General features: G+C 36.0%; 1 protein-coding gene across 1 annotated transcript in view; it reads left to right on the top strand.

Annotated features, from left to right (window-relative positions):
- The window catches only part of His2Av (Histone H2A variant), a 45,740-nt gene extending 21,892 nt beyond the window's left edge, over positions 1 to 23,848 (top strand). The window contains exons 4-5 of the mRNA XM_081726169.1: positions 5,899 to 6,028; positions 23,245 to 23,848. Of these exons, the coding sequence (XP_081582295.1) occupies positions 5,899 to 6,028; positions 23,245 to 23,306 (192 nt within the window). The 3' untranslated portion in view covers positions 23,307 to 23,848. The remainder of the gene's footprint in view (positions 1 to 5,898; positions 6,029 to 23,244) is intronic.
- Positions 23,849 to 25,583: the final 1,735 nt, after the last annotated feature.

The following is a 25,583-nucleotide window of genomic DNA, read 5'->3' as shown; positions in this document are numbered from 1 at the left end:
CCGACAAAAAAAAAAAAAATACTACCGCAATATGGCTCATTCCACGTCAACCCAGAAAAATATCCGAAATGTCACCCACCGATTAATATTTTAATGGAACTTGTATTTATTAGCAATCCTATGGTGTGAAGACACGTAATTTTTTTTACTATCCAAAATCCTGGTAGTTTGTGAGATACACGAGACCAAAGTTTCAGAATTTGTCATGCACTCGTCCTTGGAGCAATCAAATATTTCGTAGAGCTTAATACAAAAATTCAAATCTCAGTATCTATGCGATGTATCACTTGGAAATTTCTACCTGAAGTTTATGTAAGTCTGTAGCGGTATTTTAAAAAATAGATTGCTGTATATTAAGGTTAAAAATTGCACCTTTCCACTTCAGTTTTTTGGCAAAATTTCTAATTTTACGTATTGCGTATTATCGCTTTGAGGCAGACCAATTACATTGCAGTTTTTTTTTTTTTTTTTTTTTTTTTGTAAATTGAACCCTAAGGTATGTTCTGAGATTGTAAAATAAGATTATTGGTCTTTTTTGAATTCTTCGGTTAGTGATTCTCGTTTAATCCTTCGAGACCACCGCGCCAGCTTTTCGTGTCTGTAAAGTGTTATTGCTATTGATGCGAGCAAAGTATTGGCGCATTATTCGATCCAGACACACAGATCTCAAGTAATCACTAAGTATTCGTATTATGTTGAAGTGTGTGGGGATCCAGAAAAGCGGGATAACCAGGCTAGAAATATAAATTTTCGAAATTTTGTTTTTTCTGCTTAACGAACTATTATGTAAGCAGTGGATTCAATGTTAACATTGAATTTTCCAGATCTATAGTCCATTATCTTTAATATAACGTAGAAATGAACGTTATATGACGTTCGGGGGGAACGATACCGGATTTTTTCGATTGGAAAGACGTATCTTCATAAACGTAATTTACAAACAGCAACAATAGGACCAATACCAGGTACAGATCGAAACAACTTTCGTACTTCATTTACGACAGTTATATTTTAGTCTTCAAAACTGAATAAATGATTGAACTATTCCACTACGTTAAATTGAAAATTCGTAAGTAAAGAAATATAGGAAACTTACGCTCCTCAGTATGTACCAGTGACTGGATTTCTTTGAGACTCACGAAACTTGCTACTTCGCTTTAAGACCGATTCCATTTCAGATCGTCCAGGCCAGTTTTTTCAGTTCTTCACACCCTTCAAAGACAAACCGCGTAACTTGATGTATCACTGCGCGCACGACTATTTGTTTCAAGTACTTTAATTCATGTACTTCGGATCACTCGTTCGGCTGTAGGTCCAAATCTCATAGAATCCTGTTGTTGAAGGGGACCATAAACTTTAATCCATCCATCCAATCATAGATCTGCTACTAGAAACACTAAGTCATCATGTGATAATGGCTCTGAATCGTAACATTTTAGGTAGATTCTCAGCTAGAGGAAACGTTAGGAGTGGGGATAGTAAGTTTTAGTTGTAATTTACACTGGCAGAAGAAATTCAGCGTTCTGGTCTAATCCTGATGCGTGTCTGCGTTTACATAGTAGTTCAAAGATTCAGGAGAGGAGTGCGTACGCCACTGCAAACGAGAGGAAATGGTTCCTTATTCTCCTATCACAAGCCCATGACATATATAAATCTCATTGTTTTTTTTTTCCTTCAGTTTATTTCTTAGCACAAAATTGCATACAACATTTTTTGTTTAATTAGTTGGCAACATTTCCGCACTGCAGTCTGCATTGTTTACAAGGGGTGCAAAGCTTCGTGAAAATCAGAATAGTCCCCATCATAGTGTCAGATTTCATATTTTTATTATATGGGATCTACATGCAATATTATTAGACCCGTATTTTTCCTTTTTGCTGAATAAAATTTCTCCTTCGGTATACAGCCTTCCAAAATAGCAGCCCTCCTCGGATTTCTCGAAAAACTGAAACATGTCAAATTAAAAGTTTTATTGTAGAGAAACGAGTACTTAGTAACAATCTCAATAGTAGGAAGAATGTAGTGTTTCGGTGGAAGGAAAACATTCGTATGTTGGTCCAATAGGAATCGCGCAATGTTGCCAGCTTTGGTGAAGATCTTGCTAACTTCTAGCATTTATTTCTGTCCTCACGAGCCATATCAACCTCTGCTTCTAGCATCGAAATCTACTCGATAAGGTCTCTTGAAAATGTAAAGGACTTAAGTTTCTGATTATTACATCCTACGTTACAGTATGATGAAAGGCAAAAAAAGTTAACCGTTCATGCAGCTGCAGCCCCTAACGTTCGCAATTATTGTACTTTAAAATGCTAATATTTCCTATGGGCATTTAGGTCCTGTATACAAGGCATTTATTTGAAAAGCAGTATGGAAATTTTGAGAGTTGAATCCTGACACCAAATCAAGTAAAGATCCTATGAACCTGAGTCCGAATTCCGCTTAGTTTTCAAGTTATATTGTTTTTAACTCGGGACCCAAAGTCTGTTCGCGACGATGGAAAATATATTTCGCATTAAATCAGAAAGTATGCGTTATAAGTTCTGATGAAATTCAGGAAGATTTGTATCAATGATTATTTCTACGTGCGTAAGGGCGATGTAATTCCGTTGACTTGCCAACTTGGTAGAACCTTTTTCTTCCAAATGACACTACGTTGTTTTTTTGATATTTGGTATTCATTGATTGTAAACATCACATGAAGCACAATTTGTCCCCACATCACCAGTTTTCGAAAACGTACATGTATTTCATTCAAAGATCTCGTGCGTTATTGATAGTTTGCAACATTGAGTGTGAATCTTACTTCATGTTTACGATCATTAGTAAAACAAAAATGTCGAATAAAAGCGATTTCTATGTAAGTCGTCATAAGATTTTATTTATTTATTGCAGAACCTCTCGTATTAACTATGCATAAATTTCGAAATTGCTCAAGAAGTTCTGTTGCACCCACGAAACAGTGTTACGCGATTCGGTGTCATGAACATCGTCCTAGTGTTCTCTGGAAGAATGAAAATTATCACTGGTAACATTACATTGTAGTGCACTAATTAGTGTTTGTGCAAATAATGGAGAAATGTTGTTACAGTAAGGACCGTATTGTGTGTGGATTATGCTAAAAGGCATGAGAGGATTGTGTACAGCAAGAAGTCTAGACAAAAATTTTAACTTGCGGTAAAATATATCGATTGCGTATAGCGTGTCTGCCAGACGTATTTGGGATGATTTGTGTAAAGGGTGTTTTGAATATTGACCGTGAAAAACGTGAATATATATATGTGTGTGTAATATTGGTGGGAATGGAAGCAAGTATAAAGATTAAATTAGGCACCGGCAAGATTAATTTGTTCATCTTAATGTAGATTTGGATACCTTAAAGCAGACAGTTAACGTACTAAACATGGATGTGTCGCCATTAAAACTGTCATCGTTGACACCTAAACTACGGCGAAGGATTCATCTCAATTTTTCATACTGCTCTTCAAATCTCATTGTGTACAGGACTCAATCATCCCAAATGATACGTTTGGCAGACACACTATATGCAATCGATATATTTTACCGAAAGTTAAAATTTTTGTGTAGATTTCTTGCTGTACACAATCCTCTTATGTCTTTTAGCATAATCAACACATAATACGGTCCTTACTGTAACAGGATTTCTCCATTATTTGCACAAACACTGTAATTAGTGCACTACAATGTCATGTTACCAGTGATAATTTTCATTCTTCCAGAGAACACTAGGACGATGTTCATGACACCGAATCACGTAATACTATTTCGTGGGTGCAACAGAACTTCTTGAACAAGTTCGAACTTTATGCATAGTTAGTACGAGAGGTTCTGCAATAAATAAAATCTTATGACGACTTCGTTTTTATTCGACATTTTTGTTGTACTAATGGTGTTGCAAACTATCAATAACGCACGAGATACCTTTTAATGAAATACATGTACGTTTTCGAAAACTGGCGATGTGGGGGCAAATTGTGCTTCATGTGATGTTTACAACCATCAATGAATACCAAATATCAAATAAAAACAACGCAGTGTCACTTGGAAGGAAAAGGTTCTACCAAGTTGGCAAGTCAACGGAATTACATCGCCCTTACGCACGTAGAAATAATCATTGATACAAATTTTTCTGAATTTCATCATAACTTATTACGTATACTTTCTAATTTAATGCTATAAATAAATATATATATATATATATATATATATATATATATATATATATATATATATATATATATATATATATATATATATATATATATAATAATTATAATTATAATTATTATTATTCTAGTTGTTGTTGTTGTTGCAAACAGAGTTTGGGTCCCGAGTTAGAAACAATGTAACTTGAAAACTAAGCGGAATTCGGACTCAGGTTTATTTATAGGGTCTTTTCTACTTGATTTGATGTCAGGATTCAACTCTCAATTTCCATACTGCATTTTCAAATAAATGCCTTGTATACAGGATCTAAATGCCCATACGAAATATTAACATTCAAAGTACAAAAGTCGAAATTTCAGTAATTTGCGAACATTAGGGGCTGCAGCCGCATGAACGGTTAACAGATATTAGATACTTCTACAATAGTTGTAAAAAATTTAAAAAAAAAATAATCAGGATTTTAGAAGGTGGGGTTTTTCAGAAAATAGTCTTAATGAAATTTTCAGCTTTTCATCATAGTATAACGTAGGATATAATTATCAGAAACGTAAGTCTTCTACATTTTCAAGAGACTTTATCGATGCTAGAAGCAGAGGGTTGATATGGCTCGTGAGGACAGAAATAGAAATGTTTGAAGTTAGCAAAATTTTCATCAAAGCTAGCAACATTCCGAGTGAATTGCGCGATTCCTATTGGACCAACAGACGAGTTTTTCCCCTTCACAGAAACACGCTACTCTATATTCTTCCTACTATTGCGATTATGTTACGAATTATACTAGTTTCTCTACATTAATACTTTGTTTCATTATACTAGTTTCTCTACATTAATACTTTGTTTCACATTTTTTTAAAGCAGTTCGAGAGGAGGGCAGCCATTTTGGAAGGCTGTATTCAACAAGGAAGTATACGGGTGTAATATTGCATGTAGATCCATACTTTAAAAAAAAATCTAAGACTGATGGGGGACCAATTTTGCTTTACCTGGACGATTTGATATGGAATCGGTCACATGCTGATTACCACCATAAATTTAACTCTGTTTACTGTACGTTGATTTGTACCTGAATGTTTCTAGTTCTGCTTGGAGAATGGCCTTATTGGTCTTTCCTAAAAGGAATAGTAAAACAGTATTTTATCTATATATATATAAAAGAGAACGTACAAATCCTTTGTTAGCTCATCACGCTAATACGGCTGAACCAATTTCTTTCATTTTTGGGGGGTTATTAAGATTTGGACCCTAGATGGTTTTTATCATATCACTTTAATTTTCAATTACCAGTGTCTTGAGATAATTGACCATTCAAGTGTCCATAACGTAGAAATCCTTTGTTAGCTCATCATAGCTAAATCTAACCGTATTTATATGCAACCCACATGACCGTGTCACTCGGCGGGTTAACATAAATGACAGGCGATATAATAACATTTACTGCAATCTTCTATGGTTTTTATCATATCGCTTGAAAGCGAAAAAGTAAAAATTATCTAAGTAACAAAGTTTATTGCGTTCCGGGGTGACCCCAGCGAAGCGGGGTGAACGCTGCTAGTAGTTTATATATTTCAGTGTTTCAGTGGAAAACTGATTATATGCTGTGATCTGTTATTTAAATTTCTTAATTTCATTGTTTCGCGGTAGTGTTCTCTATTTTGGTAGTGCTGGAATTTTTTTTCACGTGGTCAATTGGTAAAATATGATTGCGTTTTCCAGGTTCTGGAATTGGCGGGGAATGCTTCAAAAGATCTGAAAGTGAAACGTATAACTCCTCGCCATCTTCAGCTTGCTATCAGAGGGGATGAAGAATTGGACAGTCTCATCAAGGCAACCATTGCTGGAGGAGGTAAATTTGTACTAAGCTTTAATACTCAAGTGACATTATAGATGTTTCTGAAGTATTTACTTCGTAGAGCTATCCGGGAATGGAAGCTTCAGAATTAGCTTCTAGCCTGACCTCATGGATACACTAACAAATCTACGGCTTCCCTTGTAGTTTTATATGGACAAAATTCTTTTCCTATGACAACTTGTCTAGATATGAAGCTTTTTTTAAATTATTTTTAAAGGGATGGTATTAACTCAGGACAGGCTAAACTTTGCAGTATATATATATATATATATATATATATATATATATATATATATATATATATATATATATATATATATATATATATATATATATATATATATGTGTGTGTGTGGATATGTAGAAATAAGGTGTAACAAACTAGTTAAGTTCTTAGTCATTAGAAATAGTTAAGTTCTTTACACCGTTACATTTTCTTTGTATTATTCATTGTTGTAAATGTTTGAAATGTCGGAATATGAAATCTTTCCGAAGAATGTTCATGTCACTTTGTATATTATGTAGTTTTGACATGGGAGATGCTTACCCTAAATTTGTTGTGGATTCAAATAGGTGATTTTTCTCCCCTCCCCCTTTTTTTAATGCGAACCATAGGAACCAGTTCGAAATAGTTTTCTGTGATCCATCATTATAGTCATAATTGGCATTTAAATGGTGTAGAATTTGCTATGAAGTGGAATGAAGGCGTGGGTTGAAATTTCTCATGTACCCCTTTGCGGGGGTATGGCACTTCACGAAATTCGTGTTTAATTTCAACCTTTGCACAGGAAGGAAATGCTCTGCTGTTTGCATTTTAGATTCCTGTTTCCCACTTTGTTTCAAGTTTTGGCTCAGGTCAGTCTTTCAGATCCAGCATCTGAAACTTTTGACCGGAACGGGTTATCATTGTCATTTGTTTTCTTATCTATTGGATATCCATATTTGAAAGAAGAAAAGGGGAAAAAGGAAAGAACACAGGAACCACAGCACAAGAACAACAAACATAAAACAGGAATAAACTATGAAAAAATTTAACGATTTTCTTGCGAAGTGCTACTCAGCTTAACTCTATCTGCACCTATCCTGAACTATACTACTTAGTATTTCAATTCCTAATCCAACAACTATAATAGTATGAAATACGGTATAAAATACTTAAATAATACATTCTATTGTTATTAATTCTTATCTACTTATCTATCTATATATTATCTAACTAATCTAATCTTCTATTTTGTTTATTTTTATATATTATTTCCCTATAGTTCTTAACCATTTAATTCCTAGTGATTTCTTAAATCTTTTAAGATTGTAGTCTTAATTATGATGTTTAATTACCTAGTTTCTAATTTTTGTTTAATTGTAATTGTGGTTTCCGCATTCTTAATGGTTTACTATATTTATTAACAGCCTACATTTGTTAGGGTACAATTTATCCTTTTTCCCCCTCTTGTTATTCCACACGAGTGTTTAATGATTAATTTTATATTTACTTTATTTAAATTGTTACATTTAAGTTTTATTTAATATGTTGCTTCATCTTTCTTCTGTTTTCACCTTATGATAAAGGTTCCTCTCCTGTATGCTGTATGATTATCAAATTGCACTCTTCTTCACTTTTTACAACAGATCACTACGGTTTTTCATTGTATGATTGGTTCTCTCCTGTGGTCACGGAACACATTTACACTAACATTTTACTTCACATTCCACTCTTATATGACCTAAATTTTAATGGTTATTCATGAAGTATTCTGTGAGTGTTCTCAGTTTCGTGTCCGTGCCGTATCACAGTCCTGTATGTGCTAACTTGGTCCAGGACCCAGGCTGGGACCGTCATTTCGGCCGAGGTCGACTCAAGCGGTCACGTAAGTTCACTATTTCTGAAACACTCCTCTTCACTTATCGTCCATGATGCAATGAGGTACAACCAAAAACCCAGAAACCACGAACACAAAAGTACACACCCGACGCACACGCAAAAGGCCATACGCATCCGGTGTAAACCGGGGATGCGATTATCCACTCGCTCTTCTCCGGGGGCATTGAAAACCAGTGCCATCCTTAAGAATTTCTTCGGTCCGAAAGATTTCATTCATTCAAAAACACACATCCACTCTAATTCTATTTACATTTATGCAGTGCTTATTCGTTTTCATTGTAATAAGTTCTTATTTCAGAGTATCGGTTTGCAATTTGCTTTAAGATGTTAAAATCATTTGTTTTCGGTTATTTGGGTTAGATTTTTACGTCCGATATTTTACCTCCCCTGGTATTACATCTTTTGTCAGAGGGCACCAAAAGATGTGGTGCTCTGGTGTTCCTATTTCGCCGCATTCAGATTGTATTTTCTTGGCCTTTATTCTATACAAGTTAGTTTCATAAGGGCCCCTTAGAAAGTGAGTGACTCCTGGACTTGGATCTGGATGTTTTTAACTTCTTATTGTTGGAATAATATCCCATAATCATCTTGATTTGAGTTTGTCCATTCTAAGTTCCATATTTCTTCTATAGTTTCTTCGATCTCCTTTGTTATTGCCTTGCCTAGATCTATTAGTTTTTAGTTTTTCTTTAGCCAGTAGAATGCTGCTCTGTAGTATTACCAGATGTAGTGGTTTTATATATGTTAGTATACATAATGCTTCATTTGACACTTAAAGACTCCTCTTAGTCTTATAAGTAAATTTCTTTGAGGTCTATTTATGGAATTTTTTTTTTCTTTCTTTTCTGATTCGATGTACCCATGTACTTGAAGCGTATGCCATAGTCTCATAGTATTGTATCATGGTATAGCTTTAAGATTTTATTTAGTAACTTGTATGTATTTTTGCCAATTGTCATTAGTTTGTTGGAAATTTTATTACTTTTCAACTATATATTGTACACGTTTCCCAAAGTTGAAATTTTCATAAATTGTTACGCCGAAGTATATAAATTGTTAATCTTTTTTATTCTTTGATTTAATATTTTTATTTGTGGTTCCCTAGTTAGTTCCAAAAGGCAGTTTTTTTCGCTGATAGCTTTAATTTATTTTCAAAGCCCCAATTATATAGACTTTCCACTACTTGGTTAGTTTTTGTTTCTATTTCTCTTCTGGAATTTGCCGATGTTATTACAATATCATCGGCAAAGGTTATAATTCTATTGACTCATTTTTTCCCATTTTCTCCAGGGAAGGCTGTAGTTGCATATCCCACATCAGGGGTCCCAAGATTGAACCTTGTGGAGAGCCCTTTTCATTTTGTATTTCTTTATCTCCCATTTCTGTTTGTATAACTATTTTTGTGTTGGAAATAATCTTTTAAGTTTTGCAGATATTGTGGAAGCCTAATTTCTTCAAATTCTCTAATAACGCTGGTATCCATAAATTATCGAATGCTCCCTCAATGTCAACACACAGCGCTAGAGCATACCGCGCAACACGCACTATCCACTTCACCCGTAGATAGTTTCGAGCTCGCATGTAAAATTTCAAAAATTCACTTTCGAGTAAATTTTGTGGTGTACACATTTGGTCTTATGAACATGATAGTTTTCATATTGGGGGATAACACTTATTAGATTTAAAAATTTTCACATGTAAATTTTTATTTATGAATATTGGGCGTAGGCACTTCCCGAAGATATATTTGCACGCCCGATTTTTTGTCCCTTAAAATTGAAACTCGCAACAACGCATTCTGAGATAGGGGAATCAATGAAAAAAAAAACTTACGAACACAGCTCGTAGTTTGCTGTTTGAAATTCTGTTCCCATTGTGTTACTTCATATAATGATACTTTTAGTACAAAACAGTACCTCAGCATCTATGCAAAAAATGTTAAAGAAAGAAAAAGGAAAGAAAAAAAAAAGAGAAAAAGGCTTTTTAAGAGTTCGTTCTTTCAGTACAACTGAAGGAACGTTTAGTTGCGATAGCCCGCATTAAGTAGTTTACTCTTGAAATTCTTTTGAACCTGGTTCAAATCCCACTCGATGCTCTTTTATTTTGTAATTTTTCAGTTATTCTTGCCGTTCACATTTTTTAGTATATGTATTACACGAAGATGATGGACAACTTTCTAATTTATCAAAATAAAAATGTGTATAGGCGTAAAATTTTTCTACATATCCTAATGTAATTCCTCCTTAGTGCAAATCACTTCTTGCGTTGGTCCATAAGATTTTCGTAAACCGGAGTTCTAGTGTGCAGGAAATCATTATCAGATCTAATAACTGCTTCATCACTACTAAAACACAGTTCATCTTCTGTAGGACAGAGGTTTGTGGGTGCTAAATTTGGTGAGACATTTTATTCCCTCAGTTTGTTGTTACCCCTATGGACTTTGTCTTGGAAGCATTTTAGGTTAACAATGAACGTCTGATTTTTTTCAGAAATTAGCAACCCAGATTCTCACAATAGGATTAGAAGTTGCAGGGTTCCTCAACGATTGAGACATAAGATGGATTTTTGAGATATCCTTCTAGCAGAGGTACCCAATGACAGCCTGGTTTTCTCATCCTGTTCCTTGGTCATGCCTATTCACAAGTCCATTCTGTTTGCAGGGTTCGGAGCAAAATTGTGTGGAGTGTGCGAATTAAGGGAAATCCCCTCTGGTAATAATGGATGTATGCTATAATCAAAGGGGATTTTCCCCTTGTAATTCACTGTCTACACAAAGCGTCTAGATTTTTTTAAAAAAACTACTGTGGTAACCGTACTAGAACTCGTAATATCAATATTTACGGAGTAGGTCACGTTTCATTGCTAGTTAAAATTGGAACATGGGGAGGTTTTACAACTTATGTAAACATTTCTATTGTCTTATGCGTTGAATTAATATTTGAACATATTGAAACTTATATTGATGAATTAATATTTTACTTGTAGTTACAAATGGCTACTTTATTAAAGCAAAAAATAACGTTCACTGAAGTTTTCAGTCGAACCCAAGACCCTTTGTACGTGAGTCGTAGTTGCTTCTCACTTTACTACGTCGCTTGATAAATTGTCGCGCCGTATCATATGCGATAAGTCGGAAACGTTTCCTGTATTTCTGGCTATTGCGCTCCCGTAGTTTGTAATATTAACGCTTTAAATATGCTCTACAACCTCGAGAAAGATGACTGCGAAGTTAATTTACCAAAATCTGTTTTCCCCTTGTAAGTTGGAACCTGTTCACCCCACGCGGAATCCATACAAGTGTTTCCTCGATATATTAGTTTTCGATCCAAGAGGATCACAATTGAAATCGGAAGTTATATAAATTTATAAACCGTCCAGTTTTTCTATAAATGTAAGTAACGAAATAAAACATTTCTACGATACTGAATCCACATATCAAGCTTGTTTTAATTCGAATTGAACTATTGCCATGTAAAAGGTAGCGACTGCTGTTTGACTTATACCCAGTACTATATTGTAATGTTATGGAGTGAATGTTATTGTATCTCGGTAAAAGTAGAACAAAAATAATCATAATGGTTACAGAATTCTTACCTATATCATTGACCCTACGGTTTAATTTTGCTCCGAACCCCGCAGATAGAATGGACTTGTGAATAGGCATGACCAAGGAACGGAAGAAACTGAGCTATTAATGTATGCTTCTACTAGGATATCATAGAAATCCATCTTGATATGTCAATCGTTGAGGAACCGTGCAACCTCTAATGTTACTGTGAGAATTTGAGTTGCAATTTCTAGGTCAGACGTTCATTGTTAATGAACTTCACTCTGGTGCACGTTCAATAATACTGACCTAGAAAACATTGATTTTGTCAATGACATAGTATTGCAGAATCAAAACCTTTGGTGTGCTATAGAAATTATAGGAATTTTGTATCAGAAGTTACGACATCCTTTGAAGTCTTGTAGATACGAATGTGGGAGAGCATGAGGAAAATATTGACACACATTCCCAAATCTGAACGCTGAACAGTCCGCATTAAGTTCTTTCTAGATGTACACTCATGTCTAAAATGATTATCGCATATCTATAACTGTCTTCTTTGTAAGAAAATAATTTGATAATGATTTTGCAGGGTACTTTTAATACTGATACTGTGTGTATAATCGGGAAATGTATATTTGTGCTAAATTTTATAGGAAAAGAATTATAAATAGAAAAATTAGAATGAGTAAAACAAAATGTTGCTAAATGGAAAAAAGCATTTTAGTTTTACGGTTCTTATTTACTGCTCTTTTGATATAATTTACCACATACATGTCTTTGCCGATTATACACATATTAACATAAATACCGGGCGAATTATTCCCTGTTCAGCGTAAGCTCTAAACTCCGATAAACAAAATATTTGTATCCTTTCGCTTCTCACAAATACGATTGGTTAGTGACGTATCACTCCCACTCTCCATGGGGAGGAGCAAATTATACACGTGCATTTTGACAATACTGTCTCGTGCTATCTAGAAACTTCCAGCAGCAGCAGAAAAGAAAAAACTCGAAAGATTAAAAGAAATATGTTTGAATTTCGCAATTAAACAATTGTTGCTTAGTGAGTAAAGGTTTACCTTGATGTTTCACCACAACACTCGCTGAACCCGAGTTCATGTCAGTCATCTTTCAGACTTTAAAGCAGAACACGCCTTCAAGTTGAATTGGCGCCGTAATTACTGCGCATGCTTAGTGTTTATTTGTATTGTTTCATTAACCAAACTCGATTACAGTATTATTAGATAATCCGTATTATATCTTTGTCATTTATAATAATGTAGTAGTTTTATATGGAGGTTCATAGTGAAAGTAATAATCAAATGATATGAACTATTTTGGAGGAAGGGTATTAGTGACAACCCACATTTTCTTTATTGCTAATGCACTCTGCTGTTCTGTTGAGATCAGTAAAAGTGTTTACTGAGTATCAATTTGGGCAACGACACGCTGGTGTTCTCGGGCTTCAGTTTAAGCGTGAAGATTCATGAATTATTGGAAATTAATTTTCTAGAAGATAATCCAAACTTTTGAATATATATATATATATATAGGATAATTTTGAATAGGCCTAATATATGCACATTAAAAGCAAAATGATATAGAAATATAATTTGACAGAAACGTGAAATATCTTGTCTAGAGTTCAATCTGTTAAGTTACTTTCAAAAAGTAACGCGTTACTTTATCATCAACTTTCCCTTATATACAATATATGACACAAGTTATACTAGGTGATAGTTATCACTAGTATAACTCATATTCGGTTCGCAAGTAGTGCGCTATTTGTAGCGAAGCTACAATAGCTAGCTGCGAATTTTGCACTACAGCTACAAATCTTTTCCAAGACGCAAAAATGTTTAACATTTCCTCACACCTTTTAGTTAATTCTTATGATAGGGAGAATATATTCGGATATATGTATTCGGATTTGTTTCTGAAATTGTTGACGATGGATCAGAAGGATAGTAATGACTTAAAATGTCATTCTAGTAGCGAAAACATTGTACAATTTTTTAGGGAGGCATACATCCTTTAAAAACAGAAAAATGCATAATTTACTGTGAAATGTAAATTGACAAAGCTTTTATGTAATATTTTATCCAAGGTTCAGTTACGCATGACCATGACACATTATGAAGCATGCTGCCAAATAAACTGTATTTGTGACAAGAGCTTAAGTAGCGAATAGTTGTAGAGGTGTTAATTTTAAAAGCAGCTGTAGTGCAGCTACTTTCGAAAAGTAGCTTTCCGATCACTCCTCATGCTAAAATGTTGGCAAATGGCGAATATACAATATACTTGCCTTCTACGTGTGCGTCTCACGTATATTCTCGGCGAGCTTGCTTGCCTGGATTTCAACAAGCGGTAGGACATTTCACCTTTTTCAGTTGGTTTCCCAAGTTAAGGATGGCCCATTCCATCTCCAGGCAAAGGGGGACAGATGACCATCTATTTTATTTATTTATTTATTTATTATTATTATTATTTATTTTTTGAAAACAACATATATGGTTGTCGTGGAGCGTTCATTTCCGGTGCTTAGGGTCCTTGGTTCGATCCTAGCTCGCGCCGTGTGGACTTTGTGGTGGACAAACACCGTGCTCGTGGGTTTTCTCGGGGCTCTCCCGTTTTTTCCCACTTTCTTCATTCCGCCATTTAACTAATTTCTCATTATCAGTCTCCTATAACCGGCATAACCATGGGACGTTACACTTAGTTTTTTCTTTTATTTAACCCTCGTAGCCCCAAGGTTAAAAAATTACGTTAAGCACCGAGGTGGGGTGCAAGCGCACCCCATATTAAAATATTTATTTCTTATTTAACGCAGTGTCCAAGCTTCATATTTTGGGTTATGTCGCACAGAAGGGGGCCAAAACTAGTAAAAAAACAATGTTTACAGAAAGAATTTCATATCATGAAAGAGTAATTGATTTGTGAGTAATTTGTGAAGTACAATTATTGAAAACACACATGTTATATGTAATTAAAATAACTTAAGACATTAAAATACGTACATATTTCGTTGCGAATATCATATCAATGGTGTTTGGTAAAACAAACTTAACCTAACCTAACCTTACCTTAACTAACCTAATCTACTCAAGGCTAACATAAATAACCTCAACTAACGAAAACTAACCAAAATTAGCCAATATTTGCTTTAAAAAGTAACATTTTTTGGCAATAAATTCTGGCCCCCTTCTGTCCGACATATGCCCATATTTTTATTTGGAATTAACTAACACAATCATTTAACATATTTAGTATATTTTTATTGTATTTCCGACAAACTTGTCATAAAACCTTGTCATCTGTTGTATTATAATGCGTACTCACTCTCTTGAATCTTATAATGCGTACTCACTCTCTTGAATCTTTTGGGTCGTTGAATAACCTGGTAAAATGGTCAATATTGTTTTTCTGTTTCGTTTTATACAAAGGCAAACAATACAATTTTCTCCTGTGATTCCTTTGTACAAGGGCTGATACACAATACTAGAAATTTGACCCTTGTACACAGAAAAAGAAACCGGAAAAAATATTGACTTTTTCACCGTGTTATTCACCTCGAATATCAATACCAATACAATGATGTTGCTTTCCTTGCAACTTGATTGAATTCAGTGCAAAAATGTTCCTTGAGTGGTAAAAATGCACCTATGTCCTTAGTTATAATACACAAGTAATGAAAACAACTTATAATTTGAGTCAAAAAATTTGTTTCTTTCTGAAGAATTACGTACATCTTTCTTCACCCTCCGTACATATGTTGCAAGTTTTTTTTCGATACCACAGTACTGTTCTGTGCAAACAAACTTCATACATTTTGTACATGTTGTGCGAACTTTTCTGTCTTTCTTTCTCGGGCACAAGTGACATCTCCCCTGGGAAGCAGACGTTCTTGGAATGTCCTCTTCTCCAGACCTCTTTAGTTGAACAGTTGGATCCAAGTATTTCATGAAGCTCAACACTGTAATTGAAACCCACAGGATTTTGTTTCCGTTTTTCAATTTGAGGCAAAAGCAACATTTTCCCTAACAAGAGGAATATTCTGCGTCTGTCCTTTCTCTGTAACTCCCACTCGGGGAATTTTGTCACCCACACTGCGAAGGCATTTATAGCGCCAATGTCTAACATATTGGAGAATATTGCCATAGGCCACCGCTTGGTTTTCCTTTTGGTAGAAAATTCTTTGCACATTTTGTCGATTGTATCGACGCCTCCCTTTGTATCATTGTAATGGAGGATTATTTCGGGCTTTCTTTCTAAACCTTCAGATATCTTCGCGTCGTGATGTTCCGTTGATAGAACAGCTCTATTCTTGGCTGGTACATACGACACAAGTGTATGTTTCTCAGTGAAGCCAAATACACTTGAGTATATTTCTCGTCGTGTGTTTGGTAAAAACTCCGACGGAATGTGTTTTGTTTTTTCTTATGGTCCCACACAATGTGAGGTTCTTCTCCAATAGGGCTTCGGCCAATTGCTTGCTTGTAAAGAAATTATCTGTTGTTAGGCCATAACCACCTTGCAGATGGCTTACAAGGTCTAGAACTACTAGTTTCCCTTGATCTTTCTCTGCCTTCTCTGCTATCTTCCCAGCAAATATTTCAAAACTGTCCTTTACGGGAGCTGTTTTGTCTACAGCTCGTCGTTCTTCCCTTGTTTCTAAATTGTCAAATCGAAGGCAAGATGTCAAAGCTACAAATCTGTTCTTTGACATTGTCGCTGGAAATATCGGTCGACAATATGCAAGATAACTCGTCCACAACATTTTGACTGCTTCTTTGTTAGCTTTCAAAGCTCCTGCAGTAATCAACAAACCAATGTAAGCAGTTATTTGTGTCCTATCTGTTGGTTGCCAGGTACGAATGTTTTCAGGGCGATGTTGGTTCCATTTATCAAATACTGAAACTGCCTTTGTTTGTCTCAATCATTGATCTGAAATAAAAAGCTTGAATGATTCGTCCATTTGAGTCACGGAAGCAGTGTTGTGTAAGGCCACGTTTCTGGTGTAATACGTTATGCGCTTTATATCTTCTGTGTAAACGGCTCCCTAAACAACTTCTCACCAGATTTTGCTGTCATAAAACTGCTAATATGGGCTGTATTTTCACCTTCACTGTTACTAGATGATCCACAAAGCATATCAGCACATTCTTCTTCACTTTGCAAATAGTCTTCTTCAGTATCTGATTCTGAAGGTGCAAACACTGGATCGTCGTAGTCCTCGTCGTCAAGGTATCTCAGGATTTCATTTTCTGTGAGACTACAACCCGATGCACGAGAAGTTGAAGCAACTGGGCTTCGTTTTCGTTTGAGACATCACAACGCACCGTTCAAAGTCAAGTACTAACCTTCAGCACTGAGCACTAAACAGCAAAAGAATACTTCTTCAAATGCGGCAAAAGACAAAAAAACATTACACAGGAGTGACATCTATGGCTAAAACAATTGAACTTAGATCAAAATCGAACAAAACACTATCGCCAAGCGTTACTATAGAATAGCGTTCACAAAATCAGAATTGCAATCAGTGTTTGCAACTCAGAAATCTCGAAAGTGAAGAAATAAAAACAACAAACGTTAAGCACCAACGGGGGGTACAGCTGCACCCCACTAACAAAACTAAATATTCCACGTATAATTATTTGCTGAAATGTTCTGAAAGTTTTCTCAAAGAAACGTGACACTTACAAAAGCAATGTCCTAAATGCATACATTTCTGCTAAAACAAAGGAATTGTGCATAAATTGAGGTTGGGGTGCACGTGCACCCCCCTTGGGGCTACGAGGGTTAAAAGTGCTCAGATTACATTTGAGGTTCTGATATAAAAAGCACGAATTAGTCCAAGTGTTTTGTAAACACCGGAAAACTTCCTAAAAAATAATAAAAAAAAAAAATTGCAAGAATTTTGAAATTTATTTTCCGTATTAAAGAATGAGAGAATAACCGTATTATTGTGACACAATATAAACTCCTTCTGGGATCCCTATAGATAATTGTTTCCCATCTACGATGGCACATGGGTGAGAAAACGTGAGTGAAAGTATAAAACGTCATTTTCGCATGAAATTAGGGCGGATTTTCTCCAAAAGGCCATTCTTGAAAAAATCTGAAAATCTGCCCAAACGATCTTTCATTGTTCCGTATGTGAATCATGCAAACAGAAATGGAGGTATTTGCGTATTAAATTTTTCGCAAATTTTTGAGTGTTGCACAAGGGCGGATATGCAACCACGCATCGCATTGGCGCCTGTAATGTATGCAACTAAAATACTGGCGTTGTTGCATAGTATTGCGCAACATGTAACTAGGTATGATGCAAGTATCAATGCTCTGGAATAGCTATCATTTGACATTTGGACTGCATTGTGTGAAGTATGTCAACGATATTACCCATTGTGCATGTCAATGCATCGTCTTGCTCGTGTTTCACCATAGATATACTGCTAATGTATATAAAAGTTAGTTAACATTGCAAATATGTCTTCTGAATATAGCACTAAGAGAGTTAAGTGCAGTGATTAAAGAGAGACAAGAAAGTAATATACAAATGTAACACGAAAAATTTTACTGTTGTTGATCTTGCAGTCATTTCAAAATTTTGGATCACAAGTACAAGTAAACAGTGCTTGTAACTTGTGCAAAAACTGTTTTATTTATTACAAGGCTCAGATCGAGAAACCAGCTGCTTCGGTTGAACCAAATAGTGCTATCATTATTACTGATCAAATGACTGCAGATGACGATTCAGTGACTTCAGATCCAATCTACGTTCCAAGTAGTGCAGTGATTGGTACTTCAAATAGTAGCATAAGTGTACTTGATACGCAAGTGCCGCTCTGAAAAAACCATAGCAAGTGAAAGAAGAAAAGTCACGTACGTAAAACAAAAATCAGAACAACTAGAAAACGTGTTTTCAACGGCAGTTTTGAAAATTAAAAGATGCTTTTGGTGTGAGTGTAGTGTTCCTCAGGAAGTTCGTAAGTCACGAAAAGAGAAAAGGGTACGTGGGTAACGCCAGATCCGTACCAAGGACACTCTTTACTGACCGCTTAACTCGAGACTGCATTGTCGTATTACGTAGATGATAGTAAAGACTTCTATACGAAGTCAGATTCAAAAAGATGTTTCTGTATATGAAAACGGTGAAAAAGGTTTAAACGTTTTATGGCCCTCTACATTAAAGAAGCCTTCAGATTGATGAATAAAGGTAATCCCGATATAAAGATGTCTATTTCTAAATTTTACTCTTTACGTCCCAAGTGGGTTAAATGTCAACCGGTGAAACAAACATGCACATGTATTTATTGTACAAATATAAATCTCATGTACATCCCTGAGCAATCTTACTGAACGAAAGATAGTACAGATCTGTACTCTTTGTGTCTCTGACGATCCTACCGAAAAGTGTTGGTTGCAAGAATGTGAGAATGGCCCAGGACTAAATGCAAAATCAACAAAGTTTAGATAAAAGATACTGGTGAAATCACGTATGCACTATGGGATAGCGGAGATCTTGTGAAAGAAACTGGAAACCTAAATAGATTTTTAAAGCATATAAAATACTGGATTTCAAAAGGAATAACTCATGGCTATATTCGAAAAATCCAGGGAGAAAGTATAGCGGAAATAAAAATATCTACACTTCTTGAAACATCCTTGGTATTGCATTTCGATTTTGCCGAGAACTGGTCTGTTGTTTTGCCAGATCAAATCCAAAGTTATCATTGGCACAATTCAGATATCCATATTTACGTGTGTAGTGTACTTCAATGGCAACACAAAGTTATGCGGTAGTGAGCAAGGACTTGCAACATGATAGTGCTGATGCACTTTGTGCAAACTGATACATCAAGATGTTAATAAAATCACCGACTTATACAATGAATGGTTCATAATTTATATTTCAGATGGAGCAGCTTCTCATTTTAGAAACAGGTTCAAGCTGTATGAGCTTGAAAAAAATTTTCAAGGCGATTCAATCAAGAGATGATGGATCTTCTCGCCAATTGGACGGAAAATGTGCATGTGACGGTGTAGGTGGGCTCTGCAAACGTTACGCAACAACGTTTAATCTTCGAAATGGGCTGGTAAGAGCTATAAAGGATGCAGAACAGTTTGTGAACACGGTTTCGAAACCTATCAATGGCACAAGGCTCTTGTTCCACATGCACGTACCATTCTTCAAGACTTCAGAAATCAAAAATCACAAGAGTGGGCCAATGTTAAACCTGTGATTGGTATTGTATAGTCATTTTTGGCAGGTCGACAGTACAGGTACATTCATGGAAAGAAGCACGAAACATCTGCTTGTAAAAATAAAAGTAGCTAACAGTTCCAAAAGAATATATTATACACAGAATTACCTTCAAATTGGAGGTTTTGTCGCTTGCGTCAATAAGCAGTGGTGGGTGTTAAGTAGTTTCTCACAGGAATTTCGCGACATTAGTGTACAGTGGTGGCAAAAAGTCCTGAACACACATTTTTTGCCTAATTTTTGTGTTTGACTTCATTTTTCGTTATAAAATTATCGCACTATCTTAAATATTATTGATTTTAATGTATTTTTTCATGCTTATTTCAAATCTACTATAGTTTTTTAATGCCTAAAATATTTTTTGTAGTAAAGCTGCCTGAACACAATATGAAATATGTGCAGAATAAAACAATATAGCATAACATATGAATAGAAGATTAACACGAAAATTGACAAATACGGTACATAGAATACGCATTTTGAAAATTACATTGCTGTCACATGTTAGAACATCAATATTTTATGGGCCAGCCGTTTGCTTTAATTGCGGCTCTACACCTTTTTGGCATGGAATGCACCAATTTCAAAAGTAGTTCTTTGACAATATGGTTGAAGGAAAATATTAAAGCTTCAATTAACTCATGTTTGTTTGAGGGTTTTTTCTTTGAAATTTCATAACCAATTTTAAACCGTAAGTTCTCTATCGGATTAAAGTCGGGAGACTGTCCTGGCCAGTTCATTCTATTCACGGTATGATCTTTGAACCATTTCTGGACTACCTTTGCACGGTGACAAGGGGCGTTATCGTCCTGAAAAATCCGACTGATTCCCAAAAAGATCTCTCACAGTTGGTAGTGATTTATTTTGTAGTATTTCAATGTAATCCACGGCTTTCACTGTTCCGCTAACGATGTCAAGTCTTCCAACACCACGAGAAGACATGCAACCCCATACCATCACTTTTGTCGGGTACTTTACTGTGGGCTTTAGACACTGAGGGCTGAATTTCTCATGAGTGCGTCGTCTTACATAGGCACTACTTTGGTTACCAGAACCACAAAACTGACTCTCGTCACTAAATATGACCTTTTCCCAGTCTTTAATAGTCCATAATGAATGTTCCCTTGCCCACGTCAATCGCCTCTTGCGTTGAAATTGTCAGTAATGGTTTTGGGCGAGCTTTACAGCCTCGTAACCCAATTTCTAGCAGTTTTCCTCTAACAGTTCTTGGGCACACACACACATTTGATCTCCGTCCATTGTTTCAAAATCTGTTTGTTTTAAGCTTTCTGTTTGAAAGTGAAATCCTGTGCAACAACCTGTCTTCACGTAAAGATGTTTTTCTTGGTCGTCCTGATCACCCCCTTTCCGCAATAGGATTTGTTTCAGAAAATCTTTTCAAAGTTCTCACGACAGTAGAAAGGCCATATGGTACTTTAGCAGCAATTTGGCGCACAGAATACCCTTCTTCCTTCAAATGTATTTTGTACTTTTTATTCTCAGGCAGATATGAAAACTTAGCCGTAATTGAGCATTTCATTGGTTGAAAACAGTCTTTCTTAGTGATCTTGTGCTCTCTTGTCAATGTTTTTTTCAACGTATCAATGAAACTGTTTACTTTAGATTAAATCTAGATAGATTTGAAATCAGCATAAAAAAAATACATTAAAATCAATAACAATATTTAAAATAGTGCAATAATTTCATAGCGAAAAATGAAGTCAAACACCAGAATTAGGCAAAAAAATGAGTGTTCAGGACTTTTTGCCACTGTTTTATGATTCCTCATGGACCTGCAACTTTAAATGGCCAGCTGAAAACTGAGTGTAACTGTTAAATTCCATATAGCTATATTCTAGTGTACACTCATGTCCAAAATTGTCTCATGTCTATAAATATATTGGAGGAATGTAATTTGATAACTAATTCGACCGGTATTTATGTCTCGACACTCCAGCTATCACATGAATCCACGACACAAAATAGCAAATTGAATTTTCAAGCTGGTGAGTTGCGGAACGCAGCTTATAATAGAAGGTATGCCAAAACATTTCCAGGAATTTGGGCCAAACCGTGGCAACGTCTCTGCGTGTACGTGAGACGATCAGAATGTTTGCGTGCACAGGAAATAATTATTTACCGCCTTCGACAACTGTACTGCACCGGATGCTCTGGTCTCGACAACTGTACGAGTACTTCACTTCACGTGGACACTGCTGCTGCCATCTGTTGTTCACACGATTATAACATCGTTCTTGGATAGAAATGTAGAGCTGTCGATGTTAGAGAATAGAATTGTATTCCCACTTTTGCTTTGCGTTTATTAACATTCGTAACAACTATAAGCTATAGCAAATTCGAATCTCGTAATAGTGATTAGTAAGAAATGTTCTGCTTTCTAATGAAGATACTACATTGACATTTCACCTGGGTTTGTGGTATACAGCATAGTTTTCCCCCAATTAGATCCTGCTCCAATTAGATCCTGCTACTCTATTGCCAGTCTTTCCACCCAAGAATGGCGAAAAATTGTTTGAAAAAGGGAATTTTATACCACAATTCGAAAATGTTCCCCTCCATTATTTCCCTCTTGTATGCAGTACGTGGGCAAACTGTATACCGTCTGAAAGTCTGTTTCAGTAGCTTTAAAACGAGGCATAATACTTAACGTAAAACCAACCACAGGATGTTCTATAAGCTTTCACACGGAACTTGCTTTCATGACAAGTTAGTTCATGAAGTAAGTGCAAGCGACAAAAACTTACTTTCACCCCTATCTCCGAAACCAAGGGGATTAGACCCTATGTTCATATAGGCATTTTGGCTTAGAATGACCTCCCCTATCACCTCCCAAAATCTTTGAATTTCCTCACCGGACACCCTGTATATATATATATATATATATATATATATATATATATATATATATATATATATATATATATATATAAAGCTAATTTTGGTCGAAAAGCGTGTGCTCTTTAGCTACAACCAAGTTTTCTGCATTTACCAAGTACTATGATCTTAATGTCATTACGTTAAGTTACAAAAAGACAACTGTGTATTTCAAACAGGAAACTGAGCTGTGTTCGGAAGTCTCGGCTATTTTTTCCTGACTTCCCCTACCATTACATCGAATGCATTGTTGACAAACCTATAATTTTTAAGGACTTGGAAAAAATCGGGCATGCAATTACATCTTGGAGTGTACAACACACACACGAATTGGTGAATTTCAAGCTTCATTGATTTCGTCGGGTGGTCAATTTTGTTGCGATACAGTTCTGACGTTTTGCGTATGCATGTGTTAACCATTTTTGAACACAATGTAATCTCATTTACTGCTCCCATGGCACTTACACAACCTTTTTGCCAGTCTTGTCTTATTGTTTTGATACGCTAAACTAAAATGTTAGCTGCGATGGATCTCACAGTAATGGTTCGTAGAGGTCTTTGTGGTACTAGTTGATTCGTATGTTTTGAAACTTGATAAATGTCTTCTCTCTTTGCAGGTGTCATCCCACATATCCACAAGTCCTTGATTGGCAAGAAGGGGTCTCAGAAGCCCGCATAATCTACAGGTTAATGGACAAATTCACAGTATTGTGATGGACTATTACTGAAACATTCACCTAAGACACTTTTTTTAATCGTATAACTAAACCTAAACCTCTTGGGTGAAAAGGTTTGTGCATTTGATCGCGTGAAGTATTCTGCTTGTATGAGCAGAATTCAAAATTCCTTAGGGAAAGAAACCTTGTTTAGATTTGTAATATTCGTGTCCGTTGTCATAGTTCTTTGTAATTGAACAGCGTTTAAGTAGTCCAATTACCTTGAACTTCAGGCTACGAGAGTATGAAAGAATGTTTGTGTTTATAAACTGAAACAGTGACCAGGTTTTAATATTGCATGTGTTGTTGTTCACTGAATACTATTACCACATTCTGAGTACAAAAAGTTAGTATGGACATATGGACAAATGTGGTGAAGTATTCGCGAATTTTTCTTACGAAAGTTTGTTCATGAATGCTGCTAGATGTAGGCTGCACTAAATTTGTGAGAGTTTTTGTGTAGAGTATATTCATTTCTTAATAAAAAGTACATTAGTACAAAGAAGTCTGCCATGATTTCATAAATTTCCTAAAATGGTTTTCCTTAAGTCTTCATCCCGGCGAAATTAAAATACGCTAATTTTACAGTAATTATGTGATATCTTCAAATAGATAAAAGATAATTGAAATATAGAACAAGAGCGCCCTAGACAATATTATTTTGCGTGAGGTACCGTTATCACAAGTCAACTAGTGGCTTTGTTTTCAGCTGTTCAGAAACGCGAAAATAAATGCCGATTTTCAAAATGGCTCGAAATCGAAAGCAGATAAGTGAGTTGTGATAACTGTTTCTCATGTAAAATATTGTCTAGGGCGTTCTTGTTCTAGAGTATATTTTCTAGTTTCGCTTTATACAGCCTCATCTACTTTTCATTTCTCATTGAGTTTCAAACTCTTGTTTCTAAGATATTCTCGGTGCAAAGATGAGTAGCTGTTTCTCAGATTTAAGAAAGTGTTTTTAAGTATGTGGATATCAATAAAGTACATTGTACAAGGTGAGCCATAAGTCCCTTACCACCTCTTGTAAAATCATGTTCGTATAAAATAGTGAACAACCATATAGTAACATAGTAGGCCGAGGGGGAAGTCGGATTGTGATGGTGACCAAGATGGCTGCCATCTTGAATTCACGTCAAGATTGTTAAATGGGAACATGGTCATGCGGCACATCATTTTAGGCTAGAATTTAAAGGCAAACAATGGTGAAATCGGTTTGTTGATATCTTAATTTGTTCAAAAGTTACAGGCATTTCAAATTGCTAATTTTACCTGTCACGCATGGTGGAGCACGTACTCTACGTGGCCCCATCCCGAGTTATGCACAAGGTAAGTCGTTCAACCTAATTGTCCATGACCCTCAAAAGAGTGTCTGGTGAAATATCGGCAGAGACTGCAAATATGCGTTCTTCTAAGTGTTCAAGACCCCGGATCTTTTCGGCGTCTACCTTTGCATTCAGATGACCCTACAGATAAAAGTCCAAGGGCGTGAGATCTGGTGATCGTGCTGGTCATTCAATGGAACCACGGCTCCCAATCCAACGTCCAGGAAATTCTTCAGACAGGTACGGACCTGTAATCTGTAATGCGGAGGGGCACCATCCTGCTGGAAAAAGTGGAAATGTGCCGTCCTCGGACGATATGGAAGGGAGGATGAGATCCCGCAACATATCCAAATACCGTTCAGCAGTGAGGGTACCAGGAATGATGAATGGACAAATTAATTTGGTGCCCCATAGACCACACCACACCATTTTGCAATGGTCAACTCAGAGGATTTGTCGGGGTCCAATAGCGACAGTTTTGCTTATTCACTGCCCCCAGTGACATAAAAATTGGCCTCTTTTGTGTGGAATGTGGGATCCGTTTGCAACTGTGCAAGGGCCCAGTCGCAAAATTCCACACGATGATCAGGGTCATCTTCAGATAGATGTTGAAGTTGCAAATTGTACTGATGCCACTTGCTTTTCTGTAAGATACATCTGATGGATGTACGACTGACACCACATTGCATGGACAGACGGCGGGTACTGAGCTGATGTAGCAAATGATGCCAGCACTGCTACTGACGTGGCTTCATCTGTTTCGGTTGTGGGTCTTCAACACCTGGGTTGATCTGCTATGGAACCAGTATCCATGAACTTCTGGAAGAGTTGGGCGACACTAACATGGGATACAGCATGTCGATCTGGGTGCCTGGCATTGAATTTAGTTGCTACAGCCCTTGCACTCCTTCCTCTCTG

The sequence above is a fragment of the Thermobia domestica genome, chromosome 1 (genome assembly GCF_964235325.1).
Source record: "Thermobia domestica chromosome 1, izTheDome1.hap1.1, whole genome shotgun sequence".
NCBI classification, from domain to species: domain Eukaryota; kingdom Metazoa; phylum Arthropoda; class Insecta; order Zygentoma; family Lepismatidae; genus Thermobia; species Thermobia domestica.
Note: the sequence above shows the minus strand (reverse complement) of the source record. Positions and strands in the feature narration are given on the sequence as shown.